Raw genomic sequence first — 18,146 nt, 5'->3', positions numbered from 1 at the left:
ACACTGGTAAGTAGAATGAAATGGGAGTGAGTTTTTGACTGCCAGTTCACTGAGTTATGGCTATTCTGTATTGACTTTGATCCAGAAAACAAGTAGAGTAAGTTTTTGAAATTGTAACTTCAGACCCACATCACTTGACATTTCCCGCAACTTGTCCTCCAACGATGGCAACAGGGAGGTTTCTGTGTCTGGAGATGAGAATGGGTCACAAAACCATTGCTCTCCTTTCTGCGGATCAGAGTCAGAGAGCAATGTGTTGCTTGAGCAGCTGCTGTAACTTTCCTCACTCTTGCCGCTACACCTGAATGTTTGGCTGTCATTGTGGCCGCTCCGTCAGTGCAAATTCCAATGCAGCGGGTCCCACTGGAGTCCACGTCCTGTCACATACTGGTTTAGAACTCGAAAAATTTCAGCACCAGTTGTATTTTGTGGCAGTTCTTCGCAGCAAAGTACATCTTCTGTTGAAAGCTGAGTGTTTCCTCGTCTTTTCCAGCCCTTCCCTTTCATTGCATTCCTCATCTCAGTTATGTTTCCCTGAACTTTTACTAGTTCTGAAAAACCGATCCAAAGGCATTTGTTTTGACATATCTGATCAAATAAAAACAAATCTTTCACTTGCCGCTCTCTACTACAGTACTGTACTCATTTTCCGTTGAAAGCTTGCGCGCCAACGTTATGTTAAATAGAAAACCCGGAGCAGAGCTAATGGTGGAACGGAAGTTTACTAAGGGCGCTGAGTGACTTTGTGAAATTCCGCTCACACTTATTAAATATAAATAGTCTGTGTGAGTTTTTGTTTTTTTCTTAATGTTTTTTTTTAATCTTAAAAAAGAAGAAAAAAAAAAGAAAAAGCTGCAAAAATGTGTGGTCATTTTTGTTTGTCTGTGTGAATTTCATTTTCTGTGTTTGGTTGTTAAAATTAATGCCAACCAGGGTTAACTCATGTTTTAGCTGTGGGGAAAATTCATGTACTGGAATAACATCACATTTCTCAGATCAGACCAATTGACTGCATGCCTGTATTAAAAACAATTCAAGCCTTAGATTATACTGTTTTATTGCCATGTACAGTATCGGACCTTATTTTATGTTTCAGAAACGTCAAAACACATACAACTTAATATGAATGAATTCAATTGGAGCATTTGGATTAAAATTAGATTAAAGATGATGTTGTTGTTGGTCTAATAAAACTGATGCAAACTGTTTTTTTTTAGATGTATCCATTATTTTGTAGTGCTTCATAGTGAGCACAGAAAGTCTAGGTTTTTCAAACCCACTATTAATTCCATTGAGATCAATCTTCACATAGGCATCTAGACATCTGTCAGAAGGAAATAACTTTGGGCACTACTGACTTCATTTTAAAACATATGGTGTGATTCAGAGGTGAGAGCCATTATATCCTGTAGCTTGTCCATTAGTTGGATTGTCTAACATAGAGGTCATGTTGCTTATTTGCCCGTGTGATCATGCTACCAATTAGCAAGCTCAAGACGAAGGTCTGTAAAGAAAAGGAGGGAAAACACTAAAATGTAAGACATATCTTAATATAAAAGTATATGTTATTGTGTTTCTGTTAAGTTGTTTGCAGGTATTGATATTGAAAGGCTACTGAGTACAGAATTGTTCCCGATGGCAAGACAGTTTAGAGCTTTTAAGTTTTCAAGTAACCTAGAAGTGGCAGGTTAGGCTCTCCAGTTAATTTCAGATAATACAGAGAACAGAAAGTCTCACTAAGGGCATGAGTTATCCCTTTTTACTCATGTTCAGATCAACCAGTGCAAACATGTGGACAAAATGTGTAAAGCTGCAATGAAATGAGAGTAACAAATTCTAGACAACTGGAGAGCTTAGAAAAATCTGAAATTTACATGACATTTGATCCAGAGTACAGACATTACTGACCGGTAAAAGAAACATATATATGTAACACACACAAATAAATCCTCAGCCTATACAGTAGCAATCACTGTGTGTGAAAAGGAGCTTGAATCTGAAAACGACATGTAGGATTTTAAAGCAACAGGCGTACCAACATCTAACAAGCATGATGTTTAAATTAAAAAAGAGAGAGGGAAAAAAAAAGTTTCTTTAACATAGTACAAAATTATTTTCTCTGGATAGTTTTAAGAGCCTACATCCTGTGCTAGAGTTCTCTAATCATCACCAGCACAATTTACAATCAGAACACACAGAAAGCCAGTTCAGAACAGCTCATCTGTTGACTTTGGCCCAGGCCCCTCATCTCTCTGTATGCAGCTGCCATTTGAGACTTGGTGACTCGGCAGGGCCTAGCGAGGGTGGGATGTGAAGTTGAACAAGGCTACGGAGCAAACATGGGCCTGCGTCTTCTCAGCACTTTTATCGCACCTCCTAACTAAAGGTGCCTCTGTTCAGCTATCTTTAAGTTTGGTTTAAAATTAGGGTTTTTTTTGTTTGTTTTTCTCTACAGTACAAGAGCTTGCTGTGTCTGGTTGCAAAATCTGTCCTGTCAAATGTGCTTCTGATTAGGTGGCTTAATTACAGCTGTGAAAACAATGTTGATTTAAGCCTCCAGATTCCAGAGCATGTCAGACACTGTTAACACTAGAACTGCTGTGGTTATACTTACACCTTAAAACCGCCAGCCAGCGGTCATTATGACAGTTACATTTTAAACAACATCAATATTAAAATGAAAGAAAAACTATCGGATACAACTCAAAAGTTTTATTCAGGCACATCATAGTCAAAACACTGTATTTAAATGAACAGTTAAATATAAAGGGGTTTATTTTCTTACCACATATAAGCACTACTTCAAAAAAAAATGAAAAACTATTAAAAAAAAAAATTCAGCAAAACTGCAAAAACAGAATTATTTATAACAAACGTAACATATGGTTTCTCTTGTGCGTGTGTGTCACTTGGTGCAACACTGAATCCAGGTTGAGCTGCAGTAGTCTGCTGTGTGTATATGTGTGTGTGTGTGTGTGTCTCTCTCTCTCTCTCTCTCTCTCTCTCTCTCTCTCTCTCTCTCTCTATATATATATATATAGAGAGTTGAGAGAGAGAGAGAGAGAGAGAGAGAGAGAGAGAGAGAGAGAGAGAGAGGCACACACGCACACACTGAGTGTACAAAACATTAGGAACACCTTCCTAATATTGAGTTGCACCCCCTTTTGCCCTCAGAACAGCCTCAGTTCATCAGGACATGGACTCTACAAGGTGTCAAAAGCGTTCTACAGGGATGCTGGCCCATGTTGACTCCAATGCGTCCCACAGTTGTGTCAAGTTGGCTGGTAGTGGATGTCTACCCAATAGATACTCAATTGGATTGAGATCTGGTGACTGGACAGGCCACTGCAGTAAGCTGAATTCACTGTCATGTTCGTGGAACCATTCTTGTACAATCCTAGCCTTGTGGCATGGGGCATTATCCTGCTGAAAAAATCCATTAGCAGATGGATACACTGCTGCCATGAAGGGATGCACCTGATTGGCAGTGATGTTCAGATATCCTGTGGCATTCAAACGTTGCTCCACCTTTATCAAGGGGCCCAATGTGTGCCATGAAAACACACCCCACACCACCACCACCAGGCTGCAATGTTGACACGCGGCACGATGGATGCATGTACTCATGTGGTTTTCTCCATACCCTAGTCCTCCCGTGAGCTTGAAATAGCAGGAACCAGGATTTATCAGACCAGGCAATGTTTTTCCAATCCTCCAGTGTTTTCGTTCCTTAGCGCACTGCAACCGCAGTTTCTTGTGTTTTGCTGAAAGAAGTGGAACTCTGTTAGGTCGTTGGCTGCCATACCCCATTCGTGTCAAGGTAAGACGAGGTGTACATTCTTTTACGGGTCTTTTGGCACCAATGTTGTACTGGACTGTCAGTTGACTAACTGTAGCCAGTCTGTTGCTCTGCACAATTCATGTCAGCCTCCTTTGGCCTTTTTCATCAATGAGCCGTTTTCAACCACTGGCCTGCCTGGCACCTACTACCATACCCTGTTCAAAGGAACAAATCTTTTGTCTTGCCCATTTACCCTCTGAATGGCACACATACACAATCTATGTCTCAATTGTGTCAAGGCTTAAAAATCCTTCTTTAACCTGTCTCCCCTTCATCGATACTGATTGAAGTGGATTTAACAGCTTATATCAATAAGGGATCATAGCTTTCACCTGGATTCACCTCGTCAGTCTATTTCATGGAAGGAGCAGGTGTTTCTAATGTTTTGTACACTCAGTGTATATATAGAATATTGTAGGTTCTATTCAAAGTAAAAAAAAAAAAAGTATTGTAAAAGGCAGTCAAAATTACTGTTTTAGCGGGTCTAGGGGGGGCGGGATTATAACTTCCTTATTTTCGTGGTCATGCCTTGCAAACACCGTCAGGGTATTTAAAACATGTATTTAGGAAAAGTCATCATCAGACATGTGTATTGCGTGTGCTACATATTGCACATGTTTCAATTTTTTTTGTCTAGCCCCTGCATATATTAACTATTATCTGCCATCACTTTTTTGTCTAAATCACAAGGGTCTATATCCCTGGACTTGCTTTTAGAAAGTAATGAGTTTTCTGCAACTCTGGTCTGGATAGTATTCAAACCAAGGTCTCAGAAGCAAACAGTCATGATTTATGTATGCCTCGTTTGGAGGATCTTTGCAGTTTTAGGAAGGCTTCAATTTCTAAAGTTACTGCAGGTCAGTTTTATTTGTGCATTTTCTTTGACAGAAATCATTAGGTAACAGATGTAACCCTGGCTGGAGAGCGAGATTAACTGCTCAGAGCTCCAGCGTATTTGTGCAGGGATGTGCAGTGATCCGGCTAGGACTCGCTGACTCCTCTGCCTGTCCAGACCGAACCCCAACCGGAGTTGGAGGCGTCTTTCGTCACCATTTGACGGCTGTGTATCACTCCCACAATTATGCCTTCACGCAAGTGAGAGGTTTGCCTCCACCAGCGTAGGGCTACCTAACATGAGTGAGACATGGTCAGCTGACGGTGTCTGTCGTATTTGGTGTGTAGCTGGAAGGCACTGAGCCACGCTTGGATCGGGCGCATGGATTAGGGAGTGGTTAACATGTAGAAAACAGAAAGTACTTATTAGAGGAAAAACCTCAGAATGGAGTGTGGTAACCAGTGGTGTACCACAGGGATCAGTATTAGGTCCTCTGCTATTCCTAATCTACATTAATGATTTAGATTCTGGTATAGTAAGCAAACTTGTTAAATTTGCAGACGACACAAAAGTAGGAGGCGTGGCAAACACTGTTGCAGCAGCAAAGGTCATTCAAAATGATCTAGACAAGATTCAGAACTGGGCAGACACATGGCAAATGACATTTAATAGAGAAAAGTGTAAGGTACTGCACGCAGGAAATAAAAATGTACATTATAAATATCATATGGGAGATACTGAAATTGGAGAAGGAATCTATGAAAAAGACCTAGGAGTTTTTGTTAACTCAGAAATGTCTTCATCTAGACAATGTGGGGAAGCTATAAAAAAGGCTAACAAGATGCTCGGATACATTGTGAAAAGTGTTGAATTTAAATCAAGGGAAGTAATGTTAAAACTGTACAATGCACTAGTAAGACCTCATCTTGAATATTGTGTGCAGTTCTGGTCACCTCGCTATAAAAAAGATATTGCTGCTCTAGAAAGAGTGCAAAGAAGAGCGACCAGAATTATTCCGGGCTTAAAAGGCATGTCATATGCAGACAGGCTAAAAGAATTGAATCTGTTCAGTCTTGAACAAAGAAGACTACGTGGCGACCTAATTCAAGCATTCAAAATTCTAAAAGGTATTGACAGTGTCGACCCAAGGGACTTTTTCAGCCTGCAAAAAGAAACAAGGACCAGGGGTCACAAATGGAGATCAGACAAAGGGGCATTCAGAACAGAAAATAGGAGGCACTTTTTTACACAGAGAATTGTGAGGGTTTGGAATCAGCTCCCCAGTAATGTTGTTGATGCTGACACCCTGGGATCCTTCAAGAAGCTGCTTGATGAGATTTTGGGATCAATAAGCTACTAACAACCAAACGAGCAAGATGGGCCGAATGCCCTCCTCTCGTTTGTAAACTTTCTTATGTTCTTATGTTCTTATGTGTAGTAGCCCCAGTTGGATGGCTGATGAAGCTCCGGCCATCAGACCCAATAGTTTCTGACACAACACCAATTGTACCGTGAACCCCTGTTGAAACAGGATTAAACATTTGTGAATGGAGGCTACTCAGTCATCCAACAGGTAAGATCTCATCGTAAAGGAATCCAGCCGGAGACCCAAGTACACCATACTTTGCACCGGTATTAATTGGCTTTTGGCATCATTGAGGGTGAGACCCAGTCTTGGGTCTCATCATTGAGGGTAAGACCCCGCCATGTGGGCTGTTGCTCCTTCCTGTGACTGAGCAGATCAACCAATTATCCAGGTAGTTCATCACCCTGATCCCTTGCAGCCGCAGGGGAGCTAGGATGGCATTTATGCTCTTTGAAAATGTGCTGGGGGGCTAAGAAGAGGCCGAATGGCAGCACGGAAAACTCGAAGACGTTTCCTTGAAAGGTGAAGCAGAGATATTTCCTGTGCTCGGGACAAATAAGGACATGAAAATACAAGTCCTTTAAGTCCACGGTGGTAAACCAGTCACCCAGCCAGACAGACTGGAGGATGTGGTGATGTGTGATCATCTGGAACGTCCTCTTCCTCAAGAATCCATTGAGGTGTCTCAAGTCTAGTATGGGGCGAAGGCCGTCATCCTTTTTTGGCACCAGAAAGTGTCTTGAGTAGAACCCTTCTGAGACGCATGGGTTGTTTGAGAAGTAGTGTTTCTACTTGCCCGAGAGCCAAGACATGGAGAGGGTGTTCACAGATGTAACCATGATCCCTCTAAATGGAGGAGGTCCCCTACGGAACTGAAGTGCGTAACCGGTTTGTACGCTGACGAGCACCCAGGAGTTTGACATGCAATTGTGCTAGTATTGCAGCTGGTGTTGTGCGAACAGGAGTGTCTCAGGCCTCAAGCCTTCAGGGCCCCTGCTGGGGCTGCTGAGCCTGTCTTGGAGGCTGCCTGGGGCGGGTCCCACGTTCGGTGTTTCCCCTTCCTTGTTTCCCCGTCCTTGCTGACGGCCCTGTGTATTAGTTGCCACAGAGGTCTGGGTTAGCGTAATAACTTCTGGACGCCAACGCTTCACCTTCTCTCACCCCTCTTGCCCCTGGAAGCTGGAGATCTGTAATAACTTACTCAAAACCAGGCGTAGCTCTGAAGCTAGCGGTTTGGGATACAGATTGCAGCATACCATCCAGGTAGGCCGTGAAGAAGCCTCCTGTGTTGGCCAGACACATTACCTGCACTTCAGCTGCGGTCACCATTTTGAGGTGGGCTTCTGTGATCCTGCATTGGCTGTTGGGGCATACAGGATCTTCAGACAGGCCTCCCACTGGAGGGGATCGCACTAAAGCTGCTATGGTGGAATCCACCGGCGTAAACTGTGCTAGCCCCAGCGCCTCTGCACCCTCCAGAGAGGCCGGTCGCTGCCAGGAGGACTTGACCTCTTCCAGAAACTCCAGGAATACCCGAAAAGGCTGGGGGGTCGAAGCGTGTACCGGTCTGAACACACATCAGTGTTGTTCAGGTGTTGCTTTCCCGGGAACCTGGAGGAAGCTGGAGGCTCACTCCACAAGCACCTCTTGTGCAGGGTTTTGTCCCTGGAATTGGTGAAAATGGGGCAGAACATCCTATCTTCTAAGGCAGAAGAGGTGTTCTGCCCTCCAAAGCACCGGTCACACAATGTGTGTTTGTCCTGTGGGGGAAGGTTCAAGGGTGAAAGCCCAGCATTATGTCTCTCAGGTACCGAGGCACCAAGGCTCTTCAGTTTATTATTGAACAGAGAAGATTAGTTCAGATGTTGCAGATCCTACCAAAGTTTTCGTACACAGTGTTGTATGTGCTCCGTGCGCTGCCATTGTGGCAGTGTCGTGTGACCTGTTCAGTGTGTTTATGTAAATAAATCCTGTTCACTTGCAGGGCATATTACTTAACACACCCAGTGTGTGTGTACGACAGAGATGCCATCTTAAGCATGTGAATAAACAAGCTCTGTGGTTAAGATGCAAACACTGTTTTGTGTTCCTTTGTGCAGTGTAACAAGTACCATAGAACAATACTGGTTTATATTTTACGCGTTTTCGGTAGTATTATGTGTTTCCAATATTGTGACCTAACAGTAATGCCTACCCATACATTTCATCCACCGGACATCACTGCAGTAACTACAGAACCATTTGTCCTATTGTGTTGAAACTTGCTAAGGACATTCTTTAATACCAGGTTTGAGAGTATCGGAATGTACAGTGTTCGTTGAACAGATTATTCAACTTTCATCTGATCTTGGATCGGCATTAGCATTGAACAAAATCTCATTTACATTCATCTAAAAGTAATGGTTTGTTTTAAATTTGAAACAAAAGCAACTTTTAATAGTGCTTAAAAGTCATGTTTTTATAAATTTTGTTCATATACTGTACTGTCAGCTCTGTAGGCATTTTTCTTTGGGGGGAGGGGGTTGTTTTACTTCTTAAACTACAGTATAATAGAGCTTGAAGATGTCTTCAATAGCACCCTACTGCTGCAGGACCATCCCAGTTTGGCACACAGTAACAGTAATGTAATGGTAAGTAGGTTTTAAAAGGTGGGGAGGGGGGGGGTCTTTCCCTACAGCTACAACTATTGTTTATAAACAAAGTGAACTGTCATCCCAGGTGAGTTTTGTAAACAAATGCCAAGGAGACATATTTTGCAAGTAAAATGCACTATTTATTGTAGGACATTGTAGCTTTTATGTTACAATTCAACAAAATAAACCTTAAATACAAAGTGAACTATTTCAAGCATTTTGGCAATTCATTTTACAGTTCTTGCTTTTATGCATTTACGCGCTTTCTGTTGACGTACTGTGGATGAGTTTTGTTTTCTTCTTTTAAAAAAAACAAACAAAAAAAACCATTAATGTACCTTGGGTATCTTGTTTTATTGCCCATTAATTATGGTATTTATATTTATATCCATAATTTCTTTCTTTAACATGTCTCTAAAAAATTGTTGTAGTGCTCTGTCATTTAAAATGCATACTTTGTACTTTAAAGCACAGGGAGGAAATAACCACCTATACCATTAGTAATTTACCAAGTTTTACGTTAGTTAAAGTGGGTGCCCTTTAACACAGCATGAACTGCCTGGAACATGTACAGTTCCTATAGAAAGTCTACACCCCCTTGAACCTTTTTTACATTTTGCTGTGTCAGTGCCTCAGAGTTTCATGCATTTAAATGAGGATTTTTTTCCCACATATCTACACACCATACTCCACACTGTTAAGGGGAATTTTTTTTTTATTGAGAAAAAAATATATATGTTAAAAATCAAAACTGAATAAGTCATAATTGGATAAGTCTCCACCCCCCTGAGTTAATACTTGGTGGAAGCACCTTTGGCAGCAATTACAGCTATGAGTCTGTTGGGATAGGTCTCAAAACTGTTCAAGCTCTGTCAAGTTGACATCAATCTTCAAGTCATGCCACAAATTTTCGATTGGATTTAGGTCGGGGCTCTGACTGGGCCACTCAAGGACATTTACCTTTTTGTTCCTCAGCCACTCCATTGTAGCTTTGGCTGTGTGCTGTAGGTCGTTGTCGTGCTGAAAGGTGAACTTCCGTCCCAGTTTCAGCTTTCTTGCAGAGGGCAGCAGGGGGGGTACACTTATCCAACCAAGCTATTTCAGTTTTTATTTTTAATTAATTTTGTACAAATCTCTAGAATATTTTTTTCACTCGGAAGTTGTGGGGTAGGATGTGTAGATAAATGAAAAAAAAAAAAAAAAAATTTAATGCATTTTAGTTCTAGGCTATAAGGCAACAAAAGGTGAAAATTTTGAAAGGGGGTGCAGACTTTCTATAGGCAGTGTAGCTCCCACGCATACAGTGCGTCCTGCTGGGAACAGTTGTTGGGTACTCTTTTCCTGATGAAAAGGGTGCTTTAATGGCCCATATGGCACAAAACTCTGTCTCTGAAGTAATTTTGTTTGAATTTCGTAAGGGATGCCGTAAACACAGGCACTTTAATTCCTCTGCTGTTTGCTTATGTACTAGTGACTGCAGCTGGCAAATGGTCAATACCTGTGATCAATACTGATGGAGTGGCTGGGAGAAACGTATTTACTTTTTGGGGCCTAATTCAGTTTCATTTCAAGACCAGAAGGAAGACTAATTCATATGCTGCTTGAATATCAATTAGTGTGTCTGCTTTATTTTTTATTTAAAAGATTGCTTGCAAGGTAACTGCATTGAAACCTTGTATAAGAACTTTTCAATTAACCTAGATCACTAGACTGAAATGTCTCGGGTCTTTCAAAGTGGGCTTTCGCTATTTACTTATAACTTGAGCCTTTTAATCTCTAATCAAGTAAGGTGATTTGCTGGCAGGGTTACGCAGTAGCCATGCCTGATTTCCAAGCTCACAGTCCTCAGCTCAGCTACACTTAACTTGTTTTGATGTGTTTTTTCAAGGTACGAGACTACAGATTGTAGTTTGGTGGATTGTGGAAAACCTTTATGAAACAAATCTTGCTGCTGGTTCTTTTTTTCATTTTAAAAGTTTTAAAACCACCTTCAGCATCAAAGAAAATATTCAGTTTGGGCACTGATCCATTTTGCAACGCTCCAAAAATTCCACTCAGATTGATAAGGCACCGGTGGATGCTGTTAGCAACCCTCTAGCACCTGTCACCTTTTTTTTTCTTTATTAACTGAATCTATAAAAGATGGACAAATAGCCCTTTGCTGTGATATGTAAACTAAGGCCTCTATATGTAGACACTGAATCAAAGTTTTGTTTCACACAGCTTACCACTTCACAGCTCTCTCTTGTCACATTCCAGTAAATGGACAGACTGCCATGGAAAGGATCCAGAGTCCTGGAGAAAAGCACAAAGGCAAGAAGCAAAGGTAGTTAAGCTGCTTGCTGTGCGTGAGCAGTCAGAGGGCAGGCAGACAGTGTGCACCTTGACCACCTATTATGAAGCTCTTTGCTGCGATGTCAAGTGAAAGCGAGTTAATTGGGTGAAGCTGTAGAGCATGTTAGGGGCATGGTAAAAGGTTGCTGTCTGACAGTTGAGTGTCAGCAAGAGCCAGTCAAGTGTGGCTGAGAGACAGGCCTGTCACAAAGTTCATGTGGACTATAGCACTGTTAGAGAACTGGAAAGTGGTTCGCTTTCACCATCCTTTCCAAAATAATACATTCCACACTGTATGTGTCAACCCTTGTTTGCTCTAAGCATTACCCCTAACCCTTCTGCATTCAGATGATTGTACAATATATTCTAATGTTCTGGGAAAACAGGAGTACAAAACACACACTCAAAGCTGGAATGCAGGTTTGCATCTCTTTTTGATCTTGCCCATTGTTGTTTTATTGTTAAAATGTTTTAATGTGGTTATTGTCTTTATTTATAGTGGATTGTGTTTTCAATGACAATATTAACATAAAACATACTACAAAAATGATTCTAATAAGTAAGTCTCATTCTAAAAGCGATTTTTTCCCTAGACAAAAAAATAAATAAATAAATAAATAAATAAAAACTCTTTATAACACCTGTCATAAGGTGTAGGACCGCCACAATCTGCCAGGACAGCACAGGTGTGAAAAGCCTGGAAAGTAGTCAAATTATTCTGGACTGTTCGTCTGTAATTATCGTCTCCATGGAAGTTGGTAGAAATCTGTTCTTCAGAATGGTCCATATAACACTATGTAACACAGTTTTTTGTTCCTGGGTAGTAAGTGTTATTTCCTAATTGCTTATGCCTCAAAAATATAGAAAATGGCTAGTATTCCCCACAAACTTTGCTTTTGTGACCAGGACAGGTAAATTTCAAAATATCACTATTTCCAATGAGAAAACGGGTGCTTTTGTGTCTTTTCGTTCACATAAGGTCAGAAAAAAAAACAACATATGAATCCAAATTAACATGTATTTATACTAAAGTAATACAAAAATGACTACAAAAGATTTAGAAGTGAGTAGTTTTTTGAGATTTACGATTATACTGTAAATGTAAAGTATAATCATAAATCTCGAAAAACTACTCACTTCTAAATATACTTTTGAGGCATAAGCAATTAGGAAATAACACTTACTACCCAGGAACAAAAAAAAAAAAAAAAAAAATTGTTACACGGTGTAATCATTGCTTCCATATTTAGGAAGCTGTTTGTTTGTTTATATATGGTGGATTTTAGTCATGGTGATCCACTTTTTCATGGTTCTAATACCTCTGTTTTGTATTTACAGTCAGTCGCAGTGGGGACATTGTTTTTCTTTCTTTTTTTCACTTTAAATCTCTAATTCACTCTTCTTATACATTTAATTGTGGTCACAATTTGGTGTGTGATCAGACTGAAAGTTATTACTAACTGATTTAATATATCTAAAATTACTTTTGGTCAACAGAGTTCAGGGAGCGGGGTGGGGTGAGGATTCCAGTTGAATCCAGTTCTATAAAAAGGGATTCATTCTCATAAGTATTCAGGGTCTTTGGTTGTTGGTGGCCTGCTTTTGATAACTGTTGGAAATGGCAGTTAAAAACTTTGAAATAGTTTCCTCTGACCTTACATTTGATTTTGAAAAACAAAGTAATATCCTGACAGGAGGATAAGCTCATAACTGAATGTACATGGTTTTGAGTGATATATTGAGTTAGATTTCTGCTTTAGGAAGATGCTATCACTTTCCAAAGAAACTTGCTGCTGACAAATAAAAATGATATTGCAAATAAAAAGGGCCCTTTTCATGTCTGGGTCATGGAATAGCAAACAGGATCCTGTTACCTATATATAAACTGTAAGTTTGATGGGCTGGAACATTGAGAGGCTTTGCTTTGCAAGTCTCAATTGGAAAGATGCCATTTCTTATGCTTTTAATGGTGTGTGCTTACTTTATTTCTCCAATAACGTATGGTTCTACTGATGTGTTATGAGTTAACCTGCATTTGGTTGTATCAGACACTCCTACAGGGTTTTTAAAGACGGCAAAGGATTATGAAAACTATTTTCCTGAGACCACAATAAAGATAAGCATATTTGTGCCTTAGAAAAAGGTGACAATGCACATCTAGTCATCCACTAGTTAGACTCAAGGGAACTAAATAATAATTTGCCCTCAAGTTAGACAGTGTAATTTGTACCTTTTTTAATTTGCTTAATAGTATGCATAAGATTGTTTTATTGTTTGTCTGTTGTAACACAAAATAATTAATGAGTTTGTTGACTTGTGTTCTATTTTTTCTTGCCATAGTTTGTATTGTGGGTTCTTTATTTTGTGTTTCTGTATTTGCTAACATAGCGGTTTATTAGAGCTGTTCCATCTGCATGCTTAGCTTTCAAATTGAAGGTACTTTTCTTTAGAGTGTGGTCCAAAGTAGAAGGTTTTGTACTGATCGCACTGTGTTTATTTGAGTGAATTGTGGATCAGTTCATTTTTATTGACAACTTAAACAAAAAAAAGGATAGCTATTTATAGTTTAGAAAACCAGGAACTACAAAATGAGTTTCTTTTTCTTTGTGCATCTCAGTGGTATCACCTTAAACAGAATTATTCCTTTTGTTGTGTGGGTGGATCCTGTGGAAGCAAAAATGCTTTCTTGCACAGCATACAGACAATGGGAGGTGTTTCTTTCTTTTACAGTAGAATGGTAGTTCACTGAAGTAGAGGGAAGGCGGCGTACCTTGTGGGAGAAATGTAGCACTTTTAAGCTATAAAATACCTTGTACAGAAGTGGATACTGAATTGTCAAATTGTTAATGAATAAAATCGTATGAAATTGAATATTATACCAGGGTTGGCTGATATAAATCATGATTTAAATAACTTGATTAAATAATATATAATTATATATCTATATATAATATATATATATATCTATATATTATATACACTTTTTCATAGGACTACCTATTTTACATAGTTGATCAAAGAAAAAGAGAAAGTTGTCTTGTTCTGTACTTTTTTAAAAAACTTTTTATTAACACAAACATCTCTTGTTACTGTCTATGAATTAAATGACTTGAGCGGGAACTTTACTACCTGTATTGAGAAATAAATGGAGTGAAGACGTAAAAAAATACATAAATACTGCACTGAAATGGTATTCTGAAGACATGTCTTTCCCCGTTAAAGTGCCTGCCCCATCAGTAACATTCGCAGAAGTGATACTGATGACAGTGCAATGGGGTCCCAAATAGACAATTGTGCACTGTGTAAAGACCCACTGAAACCAGGTTTATTTAGTGGTGCAGTCAGGAACTTTAACAATTGAACACACTATATAAAGCAAAGTAGTCCTAAGTAACAACATTATGTGTTTGACTGACAGAAAGAGGAAATCAAAGAAAGAAAAGTAAAGTAAAAGAATCACTAGGATGAGTGAGGGGTATTTTTCTCTGGCGTACTCCATCGCTAAATTCTTGTAGTTCATGTATTATAGTTCACATTTAGAGGATGCCACAATGACAGATTTTTTAAATAAAATTTGCTTTATTTATGTGTTCATTTAAGATTGAGTATGATTTAGTTTGGTATGTAACTATTCACAAACCACCATTTCCAGCAGTCTTAAATTTACAGTTTGGAGGTACGGTACAGCTGTACCGTAAAAAAAAAAAAAAAAAAAATCTGATAATTTTATATATATATAATATATATATATATATATATATATATATATATATATATATAAAATCGGTTGGGAATGTATATATGGTCATAGTGCACCTGTACATTAATTGGTGTACTGAAGCTCGAGTATGATGCAGAAATGTGTACCAGACAGTAATGCTCGATAATCAGACTTAGTGTGTAATTGGAGATTTCTTTTACCATTTCAATGTTTTGCTGTCCTTCCTTTTTTAAAGCTAGACAGCTGATTTTTTTTTATTACTGTGTGCAGTGCAGCATTCTGATTGTTTTTTCAATAAATAGTTAAGATTCTTCATTCGATATATATATAGTTATTATTAATATATATATATATATAATTATATATATATATATATATATATATATATATATATATATATATAACTATATCTTTTAATTTTAAGAATGTCAGAAGATTTTCTATTTCGAATAATCAATATGGAACGATTTTTTTCTCTGTGTGTTAATTTTTAGATTATATTGATACCTAGAGCTATATTTTTCTAACAAAATTCATGATTTTTTTTTTTTTTAATTAACATTTATCTAAAACAATGATGGAAAAGCACACAGTGTTTCTGTTGCAATTACTTCTGTTAGATGCATGTTTTATATTCTACAACAATGTATATATTTTATATTTGCCTATTTTTGAAACAGTAGGTACTTCATCATTTTTTTTGTATACATGGTAATATGTTATACAGTAGTTTATGTTTTTTTGATCCCGAACAGTAAAACATTAATAAATACATTCAAATTGGAGAGAGCTGGTGTTCTGTGTGAATGTCTCCTCTTTGGAACGTCTGGGGAAAACACCCACATGTTTATCCTGATGTCTGTTACAGTGGTCACAGAATGACATTTTTCAAAACATTTTTATGTGGGTTTTAAACTACTGCTTTGAGTAATGTAGTTTGGTATGTACCTCCAAATAATGCCAGATCCCATTTTGACTTCTAATTTTTTCTCCTTATAGTCTGAGAAGTTTCCCAATCAAAACTTCACCACACTGCAGCCGGAGATAGACGCCTCATACAGCTTGCTGAGAGAGACAGTAGGAAGCAGCAGACGCATCAACCAGGACTCTTCTTCTGCTGTAACGAAATATACATCCAAAAGGGTCCAGAAATCCTTTAAATGAGAGCTGCATTAAAATAAAGTGCAGCGAGCTACTGTGGGAATGCTATTAAAATGAATGCTGAAATGATTTATTGTTTTGTAGCCTTTTATTTTCCTATCTGTTCATTAGTAATGTATATTTGTAATTTATTTTGATTCTATTTGTCTATTACTTATGAATGAAAAGTCATCAGGGGCCTTGAACAGACAATGCAAAAAAATGTCTTTGCGTTTTGTAAAATATGGATTTATGTTTGATGCTTATTATGCATTTCCAATTGTTAAAGTGACACATTTTAGGTAATTTTCCACAGACAAAAAAAAAAAAAAATCAATAAGCCATTTTAGTCTCTATCTATCAAAGTTGTTTCATACTTGTCTGTTTTAAAGCGGAAATGCGGCACTTTAATAGGATCTTGCAAGCTATTTGAAATGTATGCCAACGATTCCTGTCATTTCATGGCAGCCCTGCCATGGTTCACTGAACCCCCACTTTTCTCTTGTCAGCTCAGCTGAAGACAAGCATTTAGTTGCAAACTTGCAAACAGAAATGATGTGACTGCTACCCCTTCTGCACCATAATGTCACTCCTGGTCAATGTGAGAAGGTTAGGTTACTTCTTGTAAAGCTACATGCTAACACATGCACATCTGAATGTGTTAACTGCTGGCTGTGGTCTCAGAAGGCTCCTAAAACCTGTTTTTTTTTATTAGTGTATATTTGATAAGGGAGAACCAGGGGTTGCAAAGGATTCAGATGACATGTTTATTAACTTAACAAGAACTGTTCCCATTCCGGCACTGCAACTAAAACCTCTGACTTTTATTTTTATTTAATTCTCCATGAAAATGCTGCTTTGACCTTCGAAGACAGTCTCCCATTCTCACTGGTACCCCAAGGGTGACGCCCATGTTTGACAGCGCATGAATCAAGGCCATTGCCCTGCATTTTCTGCCTTGTAGCACACAAAAGTAAAATCACATGTCAGGCCAAGATGTCGGGGAGCTGACAAGATGCCCCAGTGACATTTCAGCTTGAAAGAGCAAGTGTCTTGCAACCAAGTGGTCAAATATCAAATAATAGGTCAAGCAGGAAGGATTTGAGTGCTAACCAAAAGGCAGTTTCTGGCAACTTACTTGACAAGTGCTGGGGTGCTCTGTGACTTAAAGTGAAGTTCTGTAGAGTATTGTTAGACAGTCTGTTCTGTACTGCCTTCAAAAGATCAGGCATTGACATAGATTAATCTCTTTAACCCCTTGAGCATGGAGATGGGTTCACAATATGCTACCAGCAGTGTGTTTCTGATGTTTGTGGTACAAAGATATTCCACAGCTCATTAGAATATCTGACCCCATCATCCTACAGTCATAGTTTATTCAGCACAGTAAGTTATTTTACTGTAAAACATAGATGGTTTTGCCCCCTTGATAGGATTGAATACTTAAAACCTTTCCCAACCAGGACCTTTTTTGTATCATGAAGAACAGGAAAAAATAAGGTAATGGGTTTGCTGCTACACTAAGTAAGACAAAATTAGATTTTTCTTTTTTATGAAGAACATTTAATTGTACAGTAAGTGAAAGTAATATTTGTATTTATGTAAACCATATTACATGTTCTGTTCTTTTTTTAAAGTTCTTTTTTGGTAGATTTTTTTTTTTTTATTTCTTTTATGTGTGTGTTGTATTCTGAAACCTGAAAATAATGCTAATTCATCAACAAAACTAATGTTTTGGGTGACATGTTTGTTATAAAAAAGAAAACATACAAAAACAGTATGTGTGCTGTGCTTGAAAACATTTGTTCCACTTTCTATTTGGTATAAAATAGTTGTCATCTTTGTGTATATTTGAACTGATTCCATGTGATTGAAATGAACAGTAATCCTTTTCCCATCAGTTTTATTTTGCCTGAGTTTAATTTTTATTATCATAGTATGTAGTACATGTCAGAAAATGTGTTGCTTAAATTGCAAACAAAATGGTGAACACTTAGAATCAAGCTAATTCATTTGCTAGATGCTTGCCTAAACATTAAAAATTCAATTTAAACAATTAACTGAACCCCTGAAAGTGGTCAATCTTGCCACATAGAGTCTAGCATTGATCTCCTTATGTACCATTGCTATTTTAATATGATAGGGCTATCTTTTTAAAATCCCATTTATGTATCATAAAAGAAGTTCCTCGTTCTCTGGATAACGTACTGTTTCTTCATATTATTTTGAAAAGATGTATTCGTTTGTGGATTTACAGCTCCTTTAGTTGCTGCTTA

General features: G+C 38.4%; 1 protein-coding gene across 1 annotated transcript in view; it reads left to right on the top strand.

Moving 5' to 3' along the window:
* Positions 1–17,471, top strand: part of LOC121325055 (coiled-coil domain-containing protein 171-like) — an 85,729-nt gene extending 68,258 nt beyond the window's left edge. The window contains exon 13 of the mRNA XM_041267385.1: positions 15,730–17,471. Coding sequence (XP_041123319.1) covers positions 15,730–15,894 — 165 coding nt within the window. The 3' untranslated portion in view covers positions 15,895–17,471. The remainder of the gene's footprint in view (positions 1–15,729) is intronic.
* Positions 17,472–18,146: the final 675 nt, after the last annotated feature.

The sequence above is a fragment of the Polyodon spathula genome, chromosome 1 (genome assembly GCF_017654505.1).
Source record: "Polyodon spathula isolate WHYD16114869_AA chromosome 1, ASM1765450v1, whole genome shotgun sequence".
Taxonomy (NCBI): domain Eukaryota; kingdom Metazoa; phylum Chordata; class Actinopteri; order Acipenseriformes; family Polyodontidae; genus Polyodon; species Polyodon spathula.
This window is presented reverse-complemented; position numbering and strand designations above follow the sequence as displayed.